The following is a 16,053-nucleotide window of genomic DNA, read 5'->3' on the forward strand; positions in this document are numbered from 1 at the left end:
CCATTTTGACCATTTATTTTGTGAAAAATTTATATTTTTTTTATAACGTATAAAAAATTATGTGTAAAGACATGCATTATAGCGTTTATCTTTATCAGAGATGAAAAATGCAGGTATTCGTTTTTATTTCTTACATTTTTCTGGCCTCTTTCACCATATGTGTAGTTTGCTTGCATCTGAGACACACAAACACTTCCACTGATTCATTCACTGTGACTCAAGCTAACACTTCTGTCTCCATTCACAGGCAGATACACACCAGGCGACAGAGCACAGATGGAGATGAGGAGTCATGAAAGACTCTTTATAAATTTGATTAATGAGGAGCCTGAAGGCTGTGAAAATGACAACTGCACCTGATTTTGTTAGATTCTGTATATTGACATTATTCTTATTAAACATATAAATAAAAAAGCCCTCAACAACTAAAAAAGTATTTCTCTATTCCCTATTTTAGTTTCAGACTATGGATATAGGATAATGGGGAGATTCCTAATCAGGCTATGCACACTCAGAAAAAAAGGTACAAAAGTTTTCATTGGGGTGGTACCTTTTGAAATGGTAGATCTTTGTACCATATTTACCCATAAAGGGTTCATAGTAAATCCTTAAGGGTACATAATATTATTTCCTAAAGTAGGCTTAAATATTAGTATGGTACAGGCTACATAGATTTTTTTTTTTTTAATTATAAAAAGATTTTGATTTTAGTTTATTCATTTTATAAGTTTATACAAATGTGAAATTAGGGAAATAAATATAAGGTTTCACAACATATATATATATATATATATATATATATATATATATATATATATATATATATATATATATATATATCCTTTTTACATTAAATTTGCCTTTCGTTTTTAAAGGTATTGAATTGAAACTGTTCCCCTTCATGTTTACACATCTATACTGTCAGAAATAAAAGGTAGGCTACAAAGCTTACACTTGACTTGTACCCAAAGGTACAAAGCTAAAAGGTACATCTTTGTATCTTATTTACCACTAAACAGTACATAGCCTACAGTATCAGTAGGCTACCTTAAAATGTACATGCTCTATTTAGGAACTTTACAAGTAGGCTATGTTTTATTATCTAAAGTAAACTGTACATACAGTAGTAACTTTAGTAGGCAGGGTGTGTGTGTGTGTGTGTGTGTGAGAGGGGGGGGGGGGGGGGACAAAAGAGAGACATTTTCAGTTACATTAAATGTATTTTTAAAACTGAACCACGACTCTAATCATATAAATGAGGGTAATGTCTGCTTAATAAATACTTCTCTCGCTCAGCATAAATTATTTTTGATACATCACACATGATACAAGAGCTCACTTCCAATGGGATCAAATTTGCTTCTTGTGTCCTTGGCATAAAATGTTTGAAAACTTTTTTCTTGCGTCTCAATCATAGGTCTCATTACATCGCTCATATCGATGCTATCGACACTTGATTTGCTCACATGAGCTCTGTGTTCGATGAGTAATGCCTGTTCACTCCACGTGCACTTGTTTGGGGAAAGATGGCGGCTCCCGCTAGCGAGATTGAAGTGGTCGCTGCGAAAAAACCAAATGGTGAGTATTAATAGTTTGATTTTGTAATACTTCATCGTGTTTGTTATATCTGTAAGCTATAAAATCCAAATAGGTTTTTAAAGGAAACATCGCGATAAATCTGTAGGCGCCAATTCTATTTGATGCTGTGTGAAATAAATGGTACCTTTAAAGATACTGTAAGTTATATTGCTTCACTATATGTTAGCACTACATAAGTATTCAGAACTGTATCTGAACTGTATCATGTGTTACTGCAGTTGCATATTAGCACCGGGGATAGTTGTCACTCAGGGACGTTGTGAAAAAGTTTAAATATCTGTGACTGTAAGTTAAAATAAGCAGATGTGTTTATTCATCAGTAGTTTTGTATTTTGGTTTCATACAACACCAGCTATTAATTATATAAACAGTAGTCTATAGTAGTCAACAGAGAAATTATATTTATAATATTGTAGTAACTGTAAAGATAAAATGTGTGACACGCTGGTCCCCATATATGTGTAACATATTGATGTGTGTTTATGTGGTCTCTGAATATTAGGTACCATGGTTTTTCAAATGGTTATGATTAGAAATAATCTCACTCAAAAAAACAAAACAAAAAAAAATCATGATTCAATTATACACAATTGTCAAATTGTTATAGAGTTGTTCTACACATACGTTTATACACTGGTTGGTTGCAATGAGAAAATAGTTTAAACTTTTGTCACCAGCGCTATTTTTGTCAGCAAACCGAAGAGAACTTCTGTGTTTCTTCCTGACCCTAAATGGTACAGCTTCACTTGACTCCAGTAGGCTTGTGATAAATGATTGTGTTTCGGGTATTCCAATCAATCCTGCTGCTCTCAGAATGCTAATCCTAAATGCTGTCCTCAGTCTTTTGCTTGTTGTGTTGTCCGGGTGAAAATGGTAATTATTTTAATATTTGTTGTATTCTGTCATCTATAGTTTTTCATATGTGTTAATAAAAAGTTATACAGCCCCTTTTAAGTTTTTAAGTGATTGAATCTTTATTTAAAGGGGAGGGGGGGAGGGTGAAATGCTCGTTTTCACTCAATATCATGTTAATCTTGAGTACCTATAGAGTAGTACTGCATCCTTCATAACTCCAAAAAGTATTTAGTTTTATTATGTTCATAAGAGAAAGATAGTCTGTACCGATTTTTCCCGGAAAAACACGAGCGCCTGGAGGTGTGACGTGTGGGCGGAGCTAAAGAATCACTAGCGCCAGTTGCTTTGAGAGCGTTTGAAAGCTGTGACAGCTGTGAAGGCTGAAACTGAACGAGAGCAGCAGCAGCAAGGACTCGCTCGAGCGGGGCTCGAACCCGGGTCTCCGATGGGAGGCGGACGCACTAACAAGGAGGCAGAGATATTTTAAGCAGTTTTACTCACCGCCTGTGGTTCCAACAGTCTCGCGTTAATGCAGCACGTTAACGCCGATAACGGCCCACCACTAATATAAATATATAACAATGTATTACGTTTAATCATAAGTTATTTATTTATTTATTTTTGGTTAAATATCCCCATTAAATTAGTAGATGAGCTTTACTTTTTTTTTATTTTTTTTTTATATATATACAAACAGTGATTTCCTCTTTAGGAAGACTTTTAAAACACCCAAACCAACATTTGTCTCTTGGTGGCATCCCTCACCCATCTTCTACTTGCATAATCATTTATTTTTATTAAAGGGGTGAAATTATGCAATTTCAAGTTTTTCTTTCTCTTTAGAGTGTTACAATCTGATTGTGCATTGATAGGATCCTTGAAGTTGCAAAGACTTAAGTTTAGGGCTGTGCGATTATTCAAAATTGAAATAAAATTGCGATTTGAGTGTGCGGGATTTCTAAATCGCTTTATAGCACGATTTTCCGTTGCCCAGGCCTCCAGCAGTATGTTAACTGAACCAATCAGGATGCAGAACGCCTAAGTGGAGCACGAGAACAGAGCCGACTGGGCATATGACTAACTCCAGTTTCACACACTGTCTGTGATGCGTAGCCTTTTTTTTTTGAGCCCATGTTAACGGATCAGAACGTTCACACTGTACGCAGTAAAACGATGAAAAAAGATTTAATATGATCTGATATTTAAATTTGTGTTCTTTCAGCTGCTGTTCTTTAATTTGTGCGCTGTTAGTAAATCACCCGCAGAAATTTCCCCTCCCATCTGTACTGTTTAGGAATTTCACTCTCGCACTACCTTGCCATGTTTAGTAAAACTGTCCCTTAATTGTTTCTAACTTTTAACTGGTAGTGTAGGAATAGCCATTCACTAAACTATAGCCAGAACTTACATTAAAGATGGTCTGTCTGTCATAGGCTTAAAAAATAAATGGACATCGCTGACAGACTCATTCTGCTGATGACTGACCTCTCACTTCAGCAGCTGTTCTGACAGTGCACTGATTGATTGTGTGATGATTCATTTTGTAGTTGAGAAATGAATGCATGGACTTTCCTTGTCTTATATAGATTGTAGCACAATCAATTTCTCATAAAATAATTTTTAGTGGATCCTGCTAAGGCAGTTTGCAATTGCACTCATACTGTATTCCACTGTATGGTGTCTTTACAGACACCTGTGTTGAGTAATGCTTACAGCAAACTTAAATTAAGTTAATTAACTGTCTTTTTTTATGTAGTGCGAGGACCGAGGAGAGTGGCCAATCAGATTCCTGATGAGATCCTCAAAGATCCAGAGCTCATCGAGGCCATTAAGGCTTTGCCAGCTAACTACAATTTTGAAATCCACAAAACAATTTGGAGGGTGCGACAAGCCAAAGCCAAGAGAGGTGAGTACGTTTAAAATTGTTTTGTTGGAAAGGTTAATACAATTTTAAAACAACAGTTCTTTGTTGTGCATTTAAGGAAATATTGACCTATTTAGATATAATTTTTCCACTATGTGTGAATAAACTTTTGATTTGCTGCCTACCTCAACAGAAGGGACAATGATGCTATGTATTGTAGGTATCTGCAAAACCCTCCATATGTTGTATTGTTTGTTATTAGGCTTACAGTTTCGGTTCCAGAACATTAGTCATTCTGATTGTCTGTCTGTATATAATTAAATTGCCTTAAAGTTGATCTCTGTTTGCAGGATAATGCAGTAGCTTTACATAATGTATGTCTTGAGCTCATTGTTTTTATGAGAGCATACAGGCTTCGTTATATAGATTAATGTTATTCACTAGTGTGCTATTTAAGTTATATGGACAGAGTCAAGCAAACTGAAAATCAAAATTGCCTTGGAGTAGGCAAACGCGATTGACGGTGATAAGACTGTATTAAGCCACAACACCGGTTACGTCACTTGCCCACCGTGGTTCTTTTTTGTATAAATCATTTAGTTCAGTAAAAGAACAGAAACGGGATGCAAAAGCACCTGTTTAGAAATATTTCGTTTTTTGAAAAGCCTATTGACTTGTCATTTATCGAAAGTGATTTTGGAAGTTTTTTTTTTAAACATTTGTTTCTTATTTAATTGGTTCCACGTTGTTTACTGTAGTGTTGTCAGACTCCACATTGCCACAAGACTCGGTACCAAGTTGGTACTAAAAAAATGAAAATGTCATGGTACAAGGTTTCTTTAAGTACCGGTACCAGGTACCCGGTAAACCGGTTCTTGACTCATACAGCGCTATGATTTCCTCGAAGCAGAAAACGCTGATGGAATCTCAAAATCCAGTCATGAAAATGAAACTTAAATTTTAATATGGACAGTCATGGAATTTGTCCAAGTTAGCATAAATTCATTACTATTATTTAGTAGCATGTATGTGATACTGCTACTGCTGTTGAAAAAATTTATACAACTTTATTTTTTAAAGAAATAAATCACACAATATTTCTTCCATGTTCAAAAAATTCCAAAAAAATGTTTAAATTTCATTAATTAAGACAAATTAAATTTGAGTGAGACTTGTTTACTGTTTTTCGTAATTGTATTACTTGTAGAAAAACTTTAAACACAATTGTAAATAAGTATAAAGAATGTCATTGGTTTTATATTTTGTGAATTATTATTATTTTATTTTTTTTATGGGCATATTTTTGTATTTCGTTTTGGTACCGAGAACCATGGATTTTCACTTGTATCGGTAACGAAAACTGAAATTTTGGTCACGTGACAACACTAATTTGCTGATTTTTACGTTATTTAACCTTTGTGACATATGTTTATTTTATTTGAAATCAAGGTGTTTGCCGGGCCTCCAAGCCTTCTTATTTGTTTTGCTAATAAACATTCTACATTTCTTATTTATTTGGTTATATATTATTTGTTTACTTATTTCTGTAACAATAGCATTAGGCTGATTTGCTGCTATTTGAAAGTGAAAGTAAAAGTAAAATGTACATGCCTCTTTTACAAGCTATTTAAAATCGAAGGAAAGCAAAGAAAAGAGAGAACACCCTGCCCCCCACGATGATACCGGTATTATCTGTGTTGTTGCACGTCAAATAACCGGTTGGAAAATTTCTGGGAAAATTGGTGAAATTCATGATGACATTTAGTGGCATAATTACATAATTTTATCATGACTTGGGTTCAGTAATATGTGGAAGATATGGTTCTTAACCATCAACTGATTCTGCTGAATAACAAGGACATGTTTGCCATGGTACAGAATGACTTTTATTCTTCAGAGCACAGCAGCTTGAAATATCTTGGCATTGGAATTTTACTCAGATTTTGGTAATACTTTACATTAAGGTTAAATTTTGTTAACTTTGTTCACTCATTATCCAAGTGCATTACAGAATTTCCCTTAGTTAATGTTAATTTCTACATATTATGCAGTTTTAAACATTTTAATTTTTTTAAGTAATGTATGTGGAATACACTTGAATTAGCAATAAACAATATTCTATTGAAAATTAAACATTAACTTCTATTAATATATGATGTTTAAAATGTTTTGTCTGTCATTAGCTTATGACGTCTAATGCATTAAATGAGGCTGAGCAAATGAAACTTATTGTACAGTGTTACTTAATTTCTAACAATTATTGAGGTCTTGATTGTTCATTCTTTGGAGAAATATGTGATAAATTAAAGTTTCTTGTTGTTTTGTTGTGATGTTATAATCTGTGTCCACAACAGCCAGCGCTTTGCATCAAAATATGTTGTATTCTCTGTAGTGACTTCCATAAGTGGTTTTTGCAAAAATCCTGTCAGATTGGTGTGAAATTACTTCCCCCAGGAAACAACACTTGTGGCTTATTTGAAACCGCTCTAATGAGATGTCATACAGCTTCTAAGTGAGATTTTAGCAATTATAAGTGGTCAAGACTTCCCAGGGTCGCCCCACGCTATTTCACTAAAGCATTTTACTGTAGACTATCCACATTAACGGATGAAATGACATCTTATTCTAACGCATGTGCTTTACCTCCTCAAGCTAACCTCGGAGAATTTCATCACGGCATAAAAAAGATGGTGAAATCACAGCAAGCAGTTTGCTAATCCTATTATTCATGCTGTATCATTTATCGTTATGCAAATTTAATCCTCATTTAGTTTGATGCATCCAATCGAGAGCTGTTTATCTTGATGATGAATTGACTCAGCTTGAAGGCCTTGTCGTGAGTGCTGTGGCTTAGTCTAGTGGGTCCTGATCCAGCGACCCTTTGCTGCGTTCTTAATCTGTCATAACCATTGGGCTGGCTGTGAACTGCAAGCCAAAGATGTTATACCAATGACATTGTCTTTAATATGTCAAAATAGCCATAGTGCAGTTGTATGAACAACCAAAGTTTAGTTTCAGGAAATGCTATTGAAATGTGACCTTTTTGGGCTTCGAATTGCTATTTTTGTCTCTTTAAATCTTATCCGACTGACCTTGTATCCTCTCACTTTGGTCATGCTTCATTGTCTGATGCCAGTTTGTCCCAAGGGCCTGTTGAAGCATGTCCTCCATCATTCTAGTGCAGATGTCAAAGGATGGGTCATTACACAGTAAGATGTAGGAGAGCGAGGCGAGAGGTTGGTTTCAGTGTATTTAGATACATGTTCACCTGTATCTGTCTGTAGAGTCCAGACCTACAGCGATTTCCGATCTTTAATCACAAAAAGTCCTAATAATGCAGCAATTTCAAGCCTCTATTGGTTGTGAATGAAGTGTTTGATGTGCTGAATGTGTTAGCAGGTGGCTTGTGCCGAGTACTTGCATGGGGATTGGACCGAACGCTACAGTCTGCTGGGCTCTTTGTTGTAGAGGGTTTTCATTTTAAAAGCCTCCTCTATTTCTGGACTCAATGTGCAAAAATAATTTTGGCTTTCTTTTTCTACCTTTTCCACATTCTTTCATGTTTTCGACCATTATTTTTCTTAAATATCCACAATGAAGCAGTTGCTTCATTTAATTGACGATGTGGTTAGATAATAATTATTTTAAAGTATATACCTCCAGTAAGTGATGTAAGTTTACAGTGACATTAGTTACAGTAATTTTACATTACATACAATATATTTAAAGTATGTGAATATTTTCTAGAAAAAGAAATAAATACTGTTAATTTTGAACCTTATATTTGATTATTCTTTCTTACCAAGTTCTTAAAAATTCCAGCAACATTCACAACATATATACAATTACAGATGATTAAGCATAGAAATTGTCAGTTTGTTGTTTTATACACAACACACATTATTTCATACACGACATAGTTGTGAGATGCATGAATTTTTTTTTTAGACAAACCATAATCCATAACAACAAAAGACAGTACTTTTTTGATCATTTTCTGATAAGAAGTGTGCGCTCCAAATGCACTTTGCATTTTGATTATGGTTTCTGTCCAGTCCGCTCGTTTTATCGCGTTTAGCCAGAACTGTCATACGTTTTTTGTCTAGCATTGGCAGTATGCGTTAAAATGTAAAATTGGAGCTTGTATTACATCGAATATCACAACAAGGAGATATTTTAAGGGTCTGAAGGGCTCAAGGTGTGTGTGTGTGTGCGTGTATATATATATATATATATTAGGGGTGTAACGGTTCACAAAATTCACGGTTCGGTTCGATACGATACACTGATGTCACGGTTCGGTTCGGTTCGGTTCGGTTCGATACGTTTTAGATACAGCAAAATGTAAAAACATCTCAACTTTTCAGAATGCCGCAAGCGCACCGCGGGTCATGTGACAAGAACTAACCAATCAGCTTCATCCTTTCCCGTAACAACGTTGAGAGCTCAGCCAAGATGAAGGATCAGCTGATCATAGTTGTATATGGATTGCAATTTTGAAATAAATTTAGTAGCAGAGCTACTGCAAGCGATTTTTAGAGCTGCAAATCCATTTATCCTTCGCTGAAATTTCCGCGTCTCATGGAGAGAGCACGTCATTGTTGCTTAGCAAAGACAGACGCCTCATGAGCGCTTCTGCCCAAGCGCTTTGGAAAGGAGGAGAAAGACGCGCTTAGCGTTTTCCATGCGTTTTTAGGCACGATATGTGAACGGCCCCTAAGGCGCTCGCTCACTCAGCACGCGCTGAAGGCTCGTTGCAAAATGTCGAATGCCTTTAACAGACCAGAAATATAAGATCCTAAAATAACCAACAGGTCTGGTGTTTGGGTTGGATTCCCTGTAAGCTATAGTGTCTAAATGCTGCAGGGATAGTTTGCTGCGTGCATGTTTCTCCTTTTTTTCGTCTTTTCCCAGATAGTACTGACGCATATATCCCAGATATTCCCGCTGGTGTTTTTTTTTTTTTTTTTTTTTATTCCCGCTGGTGTACCCTGTCATGTTGCAGATGCGACATACCGTTGTTTTTTTATCCACCACTCTCTTGCCATCACCATTATAGCTTAAAGGGAATCCAAAGTGCACCCAAACACCAGACCTGTTGGTTATTGGAGGATCTTCTCATTTCTAGTCTGTTAAACGCATTGGCTATTTTGCAACGAGCCTTCAGCGCGTACTGAGTGAGCGAGCGCCTGCTGAGTAGCCTAACATAAACATATAAGATGGTGTTTTTTTCTTCTTCGGGAGTGTCAGGGGCGTTGCCTGTTACGTTGTTTGGGTTATTGGGCTACCTTGTTGAACGCATATCATTATATTTCTCTCTCTCTCTTTTTTTTTTTTCAAATATAATTAATTACTCCAACGAACCGTTCGGTATACATAATGCGTACCGCGTACCGAACCGAAAGCGTCGTACCGAACGGTTCAATACGAATACGCGTATCGTTACACCCCTAATATATATATATATATATATATATATATATATATATATATATATATATATATATATATATATATATATAATATACAATTTATTTTTTTACAAATTATTTCTTTCCATTGATCAAATACATTTGTCTTCCAAATGTAAACATTTGTATTGACCAAATTATGAAGTAATGATTTGCACTACGCCATCATTTTCCAGTAAAACTGTGTGTAAATTGGTTTCAAAAACCTTTATTGTTTAGAGCTGCAGGGCCTTGTCTATTTCACTTGTATGTATTCCATTTGATGTATATATTGTAGGCTAAATTGCATCTGTATTTATTACCTGTGCCTGGTCAATGTGTATAGTGTCATATTAGATCTGTATCAAATATTCTTGCACTGTGGCATCAGCGCAGACCTCATCTACGTTAATTTCCTGCTATGATAAGGAGAACTTTATGTAATAAGCATGCTTGTGTAACAGAAGTAATGTGTTATGCTGTAATGTTCTCTTGACTCTAGTGTACACGTTGAGACCAGTGAGTCACGCCTTATATATAGACAAGTTTTCCCCACACCTTTTTTACACTTGTGTGTGTGTATACATAACATTGTTTTGTTGCAAATTATGTAGTCATTGCCCTAGAGACCAGCACTTTTCAGAGATACATTTCCTGTCTGTAGTGAGAGGTGCCTTGCAACCTGGTTGTGTGTAAATTTTGAGAATGAATCATTATGATTCATTCATACCGGATTGGTAGACAAAAATGAAATTCTGAGAGTAGTCTACAAATATCATAATTTGTCTGTTAAGTAAAGGATGCTATTAAATTATTATTATATATATATATATATATATATATATATATATATATATATATATATATATATATATATATAGTGATGTCACACAGCTCATTATTTTGCTAAAGGTCTTGAGTTTAAATAAGCACAGGTAAAATCACAACTTGACTTGATAAATGTTAGAAGCCAAGGTGCATTTTATTGTTATTATAATAGCAGTAATATAATAATACAGAAAGTAGCAGCAGTTAGATGTGCCACCCCAAGGAGCTGCTCAGCAATAGATAACTGCTAGATAACATTTAATTTTCAGGAGGGTTTTGGACCAGACCGAAAGCAGGCACATAAAATTGCTTGCCTACATAGTGAAAAATAAATGTGATAATAGTATCATATAATAGTAGTAATATAATAAAATGATAATGGTTAATAAAAATACCCTCCAGTTGTACTTAATGCACTTTTATTGTGCGGAAGCAGTGCTGAAGTTCCACTGAAGTATATCTGATTGTGCTTAAGTGGAATTATTGCAATTGTACTTCAGGTACACTTTAAATATCTTAAAGACTGATATTGTTTAGAAATCATGCAGTTCTCATCAATAGTGACATTAAAACACATTATAGGCTTTATATTAAGAAATAAAGTTTAACTGTAATTTTTATATCAGTCTCGAGTAATATGTATTCTGGTTCTGACCAGTGGTCAAAGTGATTTTGCAAGAAAATATTATAGAGAATATGCATGTATTTAGGGCTATAATTGAATAATATCGCCCTTTTCAGTTTTTACTTGACTGTTAACAATAATAATAAAAAATATATAATAATAATTTTATAATAATATTATTCAGAATAATTGTTATTGTGTACATTAAACATTATATAAATTAATTGACATTTAAATTAGTGTTTGTTTATATTTTTTATTTTTTTTACTTTCTATTCTATTAGATTTAGTCTCTACATGCAACCTACATTTACAAAACCATGTGATATGCTGTATCTGTTTATCTTACAGCTTATTATTAATAAGATAACTGATATTGGTAAGTCACAGATTTACGGAAGAAAAACACTGGACTATTGTACAATATTTCATATATGCAGTATGATACTTTAAGGTTTGTTACTTTGGTACTTTTCTACCAAAAAAAGGTAGTTGTAGTTCTACCAAAAATTGTAGGTTACCCACAATTGCACTTCAGTTCAAGTTTTAGGTAAAAAGTTTAAAACATTAAATAATTAAATTCTTATTTTTACTCCCAAAGAACACTTAAAATTGTATAGAAAGATTAAAGAAAATGTAAAATATCAAAACTGCCAGTAAAGATTTAAAATAAATGCTTCTTTTGAAGTTTTTTTTTCATCAAAAATCCTGAAAAAAGTATTATTGTTTCCAAAAATATTAAGCAGTTGTTCTCAACATTTATAATAACAATAAATGTTTGTTGAGCATCAAATCAACATATATAAATGATTGCTGAATGGCAATCACAGGAATACATTAAAATTTTAAATATAGACATAGAAAAAATAGTCTATTTAAAAAATATAAAAAATTTTTTGCCTTTATTCTTTAGGACAGGACAGTATAAAAGACAGGAAGTGGAGAGGGGATGGGACTGAAATGTCCGCAACTCAGCCCTCGAACTCGGGATGGCCAAATGCACAAATCGAATGCCCACAAGGCTTTTGGAACCGACAGAAAAGTTAATTTAAATTGTAATAACTGTTAGTGTTTTTAAAATCTAATAAATCTAGTCTTAGTGAACATAAGATACTTCTTTCAAAAACAATTAAAAATCGTACCAAATCCCAGACTTTTGAACAGTAGCATAGAGTTTAATAATCCAGCGCTACGGCCCCTTTTGCCCAGGTCTAGCCTGACTCCTGGTTCATTCCGGTCTCTCCTGTCACCTTATTGTTGCTCTCTGGCTCAGTAGGCTTCATCAGAGCTGCACAAATATCTGTTTCTATGTTCATTTCACATAATGAGGATGCATTGTTTGCCTGACTGATTATTTGTGAGTTTTTCTGGCCTAAGGATGGCGATGATGAATGCAGACAATAGTAGAAATGACTTGCCTCTCAGATTAATTCGTTCTTGTGTTTGTATAATTAGTACACGGTGTCTTGAAATAAATGTGATCATAATGCAAACTCTTTCTGTAGGGATGTCTGTTTGTATTTACTAGGGCTGTACAATTAATCAAATTTCTAATCACGATTACAATTATGGATGCCACAGTTACGAAATCGTTCACAGTGGAAATTAATCGTTTCTGCGTGTTTAAGGGTTTTTCCATTATTTTAATTTTAGTATAATGTTATAATACCATCCATATTTTAACTTTTTTATAATTTAAAGAAACCAATATGATGTATAGTTGAAAAAAAGCACTAAAAAATTGTTTTCAGCTTTTTATTTTCATATAAAAATAAGGCATGCAGTTGCATCGAGCAATGGTATAGACATCAATGTAAATTGTGATAATTTTAATTAATAGTCACAATTACAATTTCAAGGGAATAATCAACAATTATGATTTTTGTCATAATCGTGCAGGCCCTAGTATATACCCACAAACTGATGGAAGTACTGGAAGAAGTGAAGATGTGATTAGGCCTTGACCGTCGACGTGACAGCCATGTCACATTGCAACCGACAGTAATGCACATGATGTCTCCAACATGGTTTTCTCCAACCTGGCCAAATATAAATGAGACCACGATAAATGGAAGATGTTAACAAGAAATATGGCAACGATTCTGATTTCAAAGAGAGTGTGTGCAGCTGAGGAGTTAATGCGCCCACTTGTTGGAAGCAGAACAGCGAACGTGTCTACACAGGATATATATATATATATATATATATATATATATATATACAGTACAGACCAAAAGTTTGGACACACCTTCTCATTCAAAGAGTTTTCTTTATTTTCATGACTATGAAAATTTTAGATTCACACTGAAGGCATCAAAACTATGAATTAACACATTTGGAATTATATAAATAAAAAATTGTGAAACAACTGAAAATATGTCATATTGTAGGTTCTTCAAAGTAGCCATCTTTTGCTTTGATTACTGCTTTGCACACTCTTGGCATTCTCTTGATGAGCTTCAAGAGGTAGTCACCTGAAATGGTCTTCCAACAGTCTTGAAGGAGTTCCCCGAGAGATGCTTAGCACTTGTTGACCCTTTTGCCTTCTGTCTGCGGTCCAGCTCACCCCTAAACCATCTCGATTGGGTTCAGGTCCGGTGACTTTGGAGGCCAGGTCATCTGGCGCAGCACCCCATCACTCTCCTTCTTTTCTCCACAATTTTCATTATCATGAAAATAAAGAAAACTCTTCGAATGACAAGGTGTGTCCAAAATTTTGGTATGTACTGTTTATATATATATTAGTTGTTATATATACGATAGTTGGTCCATTACCACTGCGGTGGTAAAAATCTGCCACTGTAACATTCCTAAATGTGATGTTTTTAATTCTCTCTAGAACCATCCTCAAAACTATGGTTTTTGTAGATGCATTGTATTGTGAACATATGGCTTTTTAAAGCTAAAATGTGTTTTCTCTACCAATAATAACTGTTTTATAATAGGTTTCCTAGAACACTCCCCCTATCTGTCATTGGTTGTTTGAATAGGGAGTAGGGCTGCAACTAACGATTATTTTGATAATCGATTAATCTGTCGATTATTTTTACGATTAATCGATTAATCGGTTTATGTACTTATATTTTAGTTTTTTCCATTTTTTCCCCAAGTAAATTATTAATAAAGGGTCTTCATCATTCAGCATAGATTTTTAAGAGATTTTAACCATTTTGCATTGTCATATCCTCATCAAAAATATACCTGGAGTTGTTTTATTATGTTAGTAATCCTTTGTCGAACTCTTCTGCAATCAAAACACTGACCCATACTCTAGCAAAATTCACAAGGAGATTTCAAATATTGTTTTCACCATGGCAGTCCTTAGAGCTCCTAAAGTAGTTTAACATCCCAAACAAAGCTTAAGGAATCTTTCAGAAAATATTTTCACGAAGTATAAGGATAAAACAGAATAAAATTGCAGTGCATTGTATTTTATTATTTACTGGGGAAAAGCTTTATAGCTTATGCTGTGAAATTGTAAACAATCCTTCGAAAAAAAAAAAAGTGCCAATGGCATGAAACCTGAATGGAACTCACAATTTAAAGTAAAATCCATCAGAAGGTTGTCCAGAAAAAAAAAATTGGCACACACAAAAAACCTGCTGTGTGAAAAAGAGCAGTGAATACTTAGAAAAGAAGTGCATTTTAAATATACTCAAACATTTACCTCTCTCATTCAGTCATAATTAGGCTGCAAGTCTGAATTATGAACTGGTAAACGACAAACTGATCACATAACATGTTTGTAAAGCTTTAAATGTTAACTGTTAAAAAGCAATGTTATCAGCTTTTACGACTAAACATTTGCAAACAACCTTGTACTGGAGAATCTGCACAAATAAAATTCTTAAGGGCCGTTCACATATCGCACCTAAAAACGCGTGGAAAACGCTAGTCGCGCCGCTTTCTCCTTCTTTCCAAAGCGCTCGGGCAGAAGCGCCCCTGAGGCGTCTGCCTTTGCTAAGCAACCATGACGTGCTCTCTCCATGACGTGCCCTCTCCATGAAGACCCGGAAATTTCAGCAAAGGATAAATGGATGCGGTGTGGACGCGCCTGGAAAAACGGGCGCATCGCACCGCGTGCGTGTCGCGACCGCGTCGCTTCCATTATGAGAGTGCATACTGCGCGCCTACATAGGAAATAACGAACTTGAGCACGCAAAAGACACGATATGTGAACGGCCCCTTAAACAGTTAAGTAGTGCAGAGTTTACAGGTTACTCTTCATTTTGAAGGCTCAAAGTAAAGTACTCCCACTTCCCGCTGAATGCTGCAGAGACGCTGTTCGGGAAGCACGTGACATAAAACGAGGCCAGCTATTGGCTATTCGCTACTTCACCTGCTGTACTGGCTGAGTAAAACCTCCGGTGGCTCATTACTGCCACACTTTGGTCACCGCAGATTTGAAATATGCACGAAATGAGCCGCTTATGGCAAATAAAATTTATTTAGCGACGAATCGATTACTAAATTAGTTGACAACTATTTTAATAATCGATTTTAATCGATTAAATCGATTCGTTGTTTCAGCTCTAATAGGGAGGCATGATAAATATCAGCTGATATTTAATGCGCATCTTGTCAGTAAAGCCAGTTCTGTAATCATCGGTAAATCTCTACATATGTGTGATTTCATGTGGAGCAGCATTTACTACAGAGAGCCGTTGTTCACTGAGAAGCTGCGCAAAACATACACAAACTTGCCAACTGTGTAGTAAATCCGATATTTATCGTGCATCCCTAGTGTGTTTTAGTAAGGCTGAAATGCTGTGTTGTCTAAAAGTAATTTATAATAATTTACCCAATTATAATGCACCTTATCCCATCTGTTT

At 34.9% G+C, this 16,053-nt stretch overlaps 1 protein-coding gene across 2 annotated transcripts in view; it reads left to right on the forward strand.

Moving 5' to 3' along the window:
- Window positions 1–1,428: 1,428 nt before the first annotated feature.
- Window positions 1,429–16,053, forward strand: part of dph1 (diphthamide biosynthesis 1) — a 91,658-nt gene continuing 77,033 nt past the window's right edge. For both annotated transcript variants that reach the window (XM_052576346.1, XM_052576348.1), the window contains exons 1-2: window positions 1,429–1,578; window positions 4,211–4,360. In XM_052576346.1, the coding sequence (XP_052432306.1) occupies window positions 1,527–1,578; window positions 4,211–4,360 (202 nt within the window). In that variant the 5' untranslated portion in view covers window positions 1,429–1,526. The remainder of the gene's footprint in view (window positions 1,579–4,210; window positions 4,361–16,053) is intronic.

Source organism: Carassius gibelio, chromosome B15 (genome assembly GCF_023724105.1).
Source record: "Carassius gibelio isolate Cgi1373 ecotype wild population from Czech Republic chromosome B15, carGib1.2-hapl.c, whole genome shotgun sequence".
In the NCBI taxonomy this organism is placed as follows: domain Eukaryota; kingdom Metazoa; phylum Chordata; class Actinopteri; order Cypriniformes; family Cyprinidae; genus Carassius; species Carassius gibelio.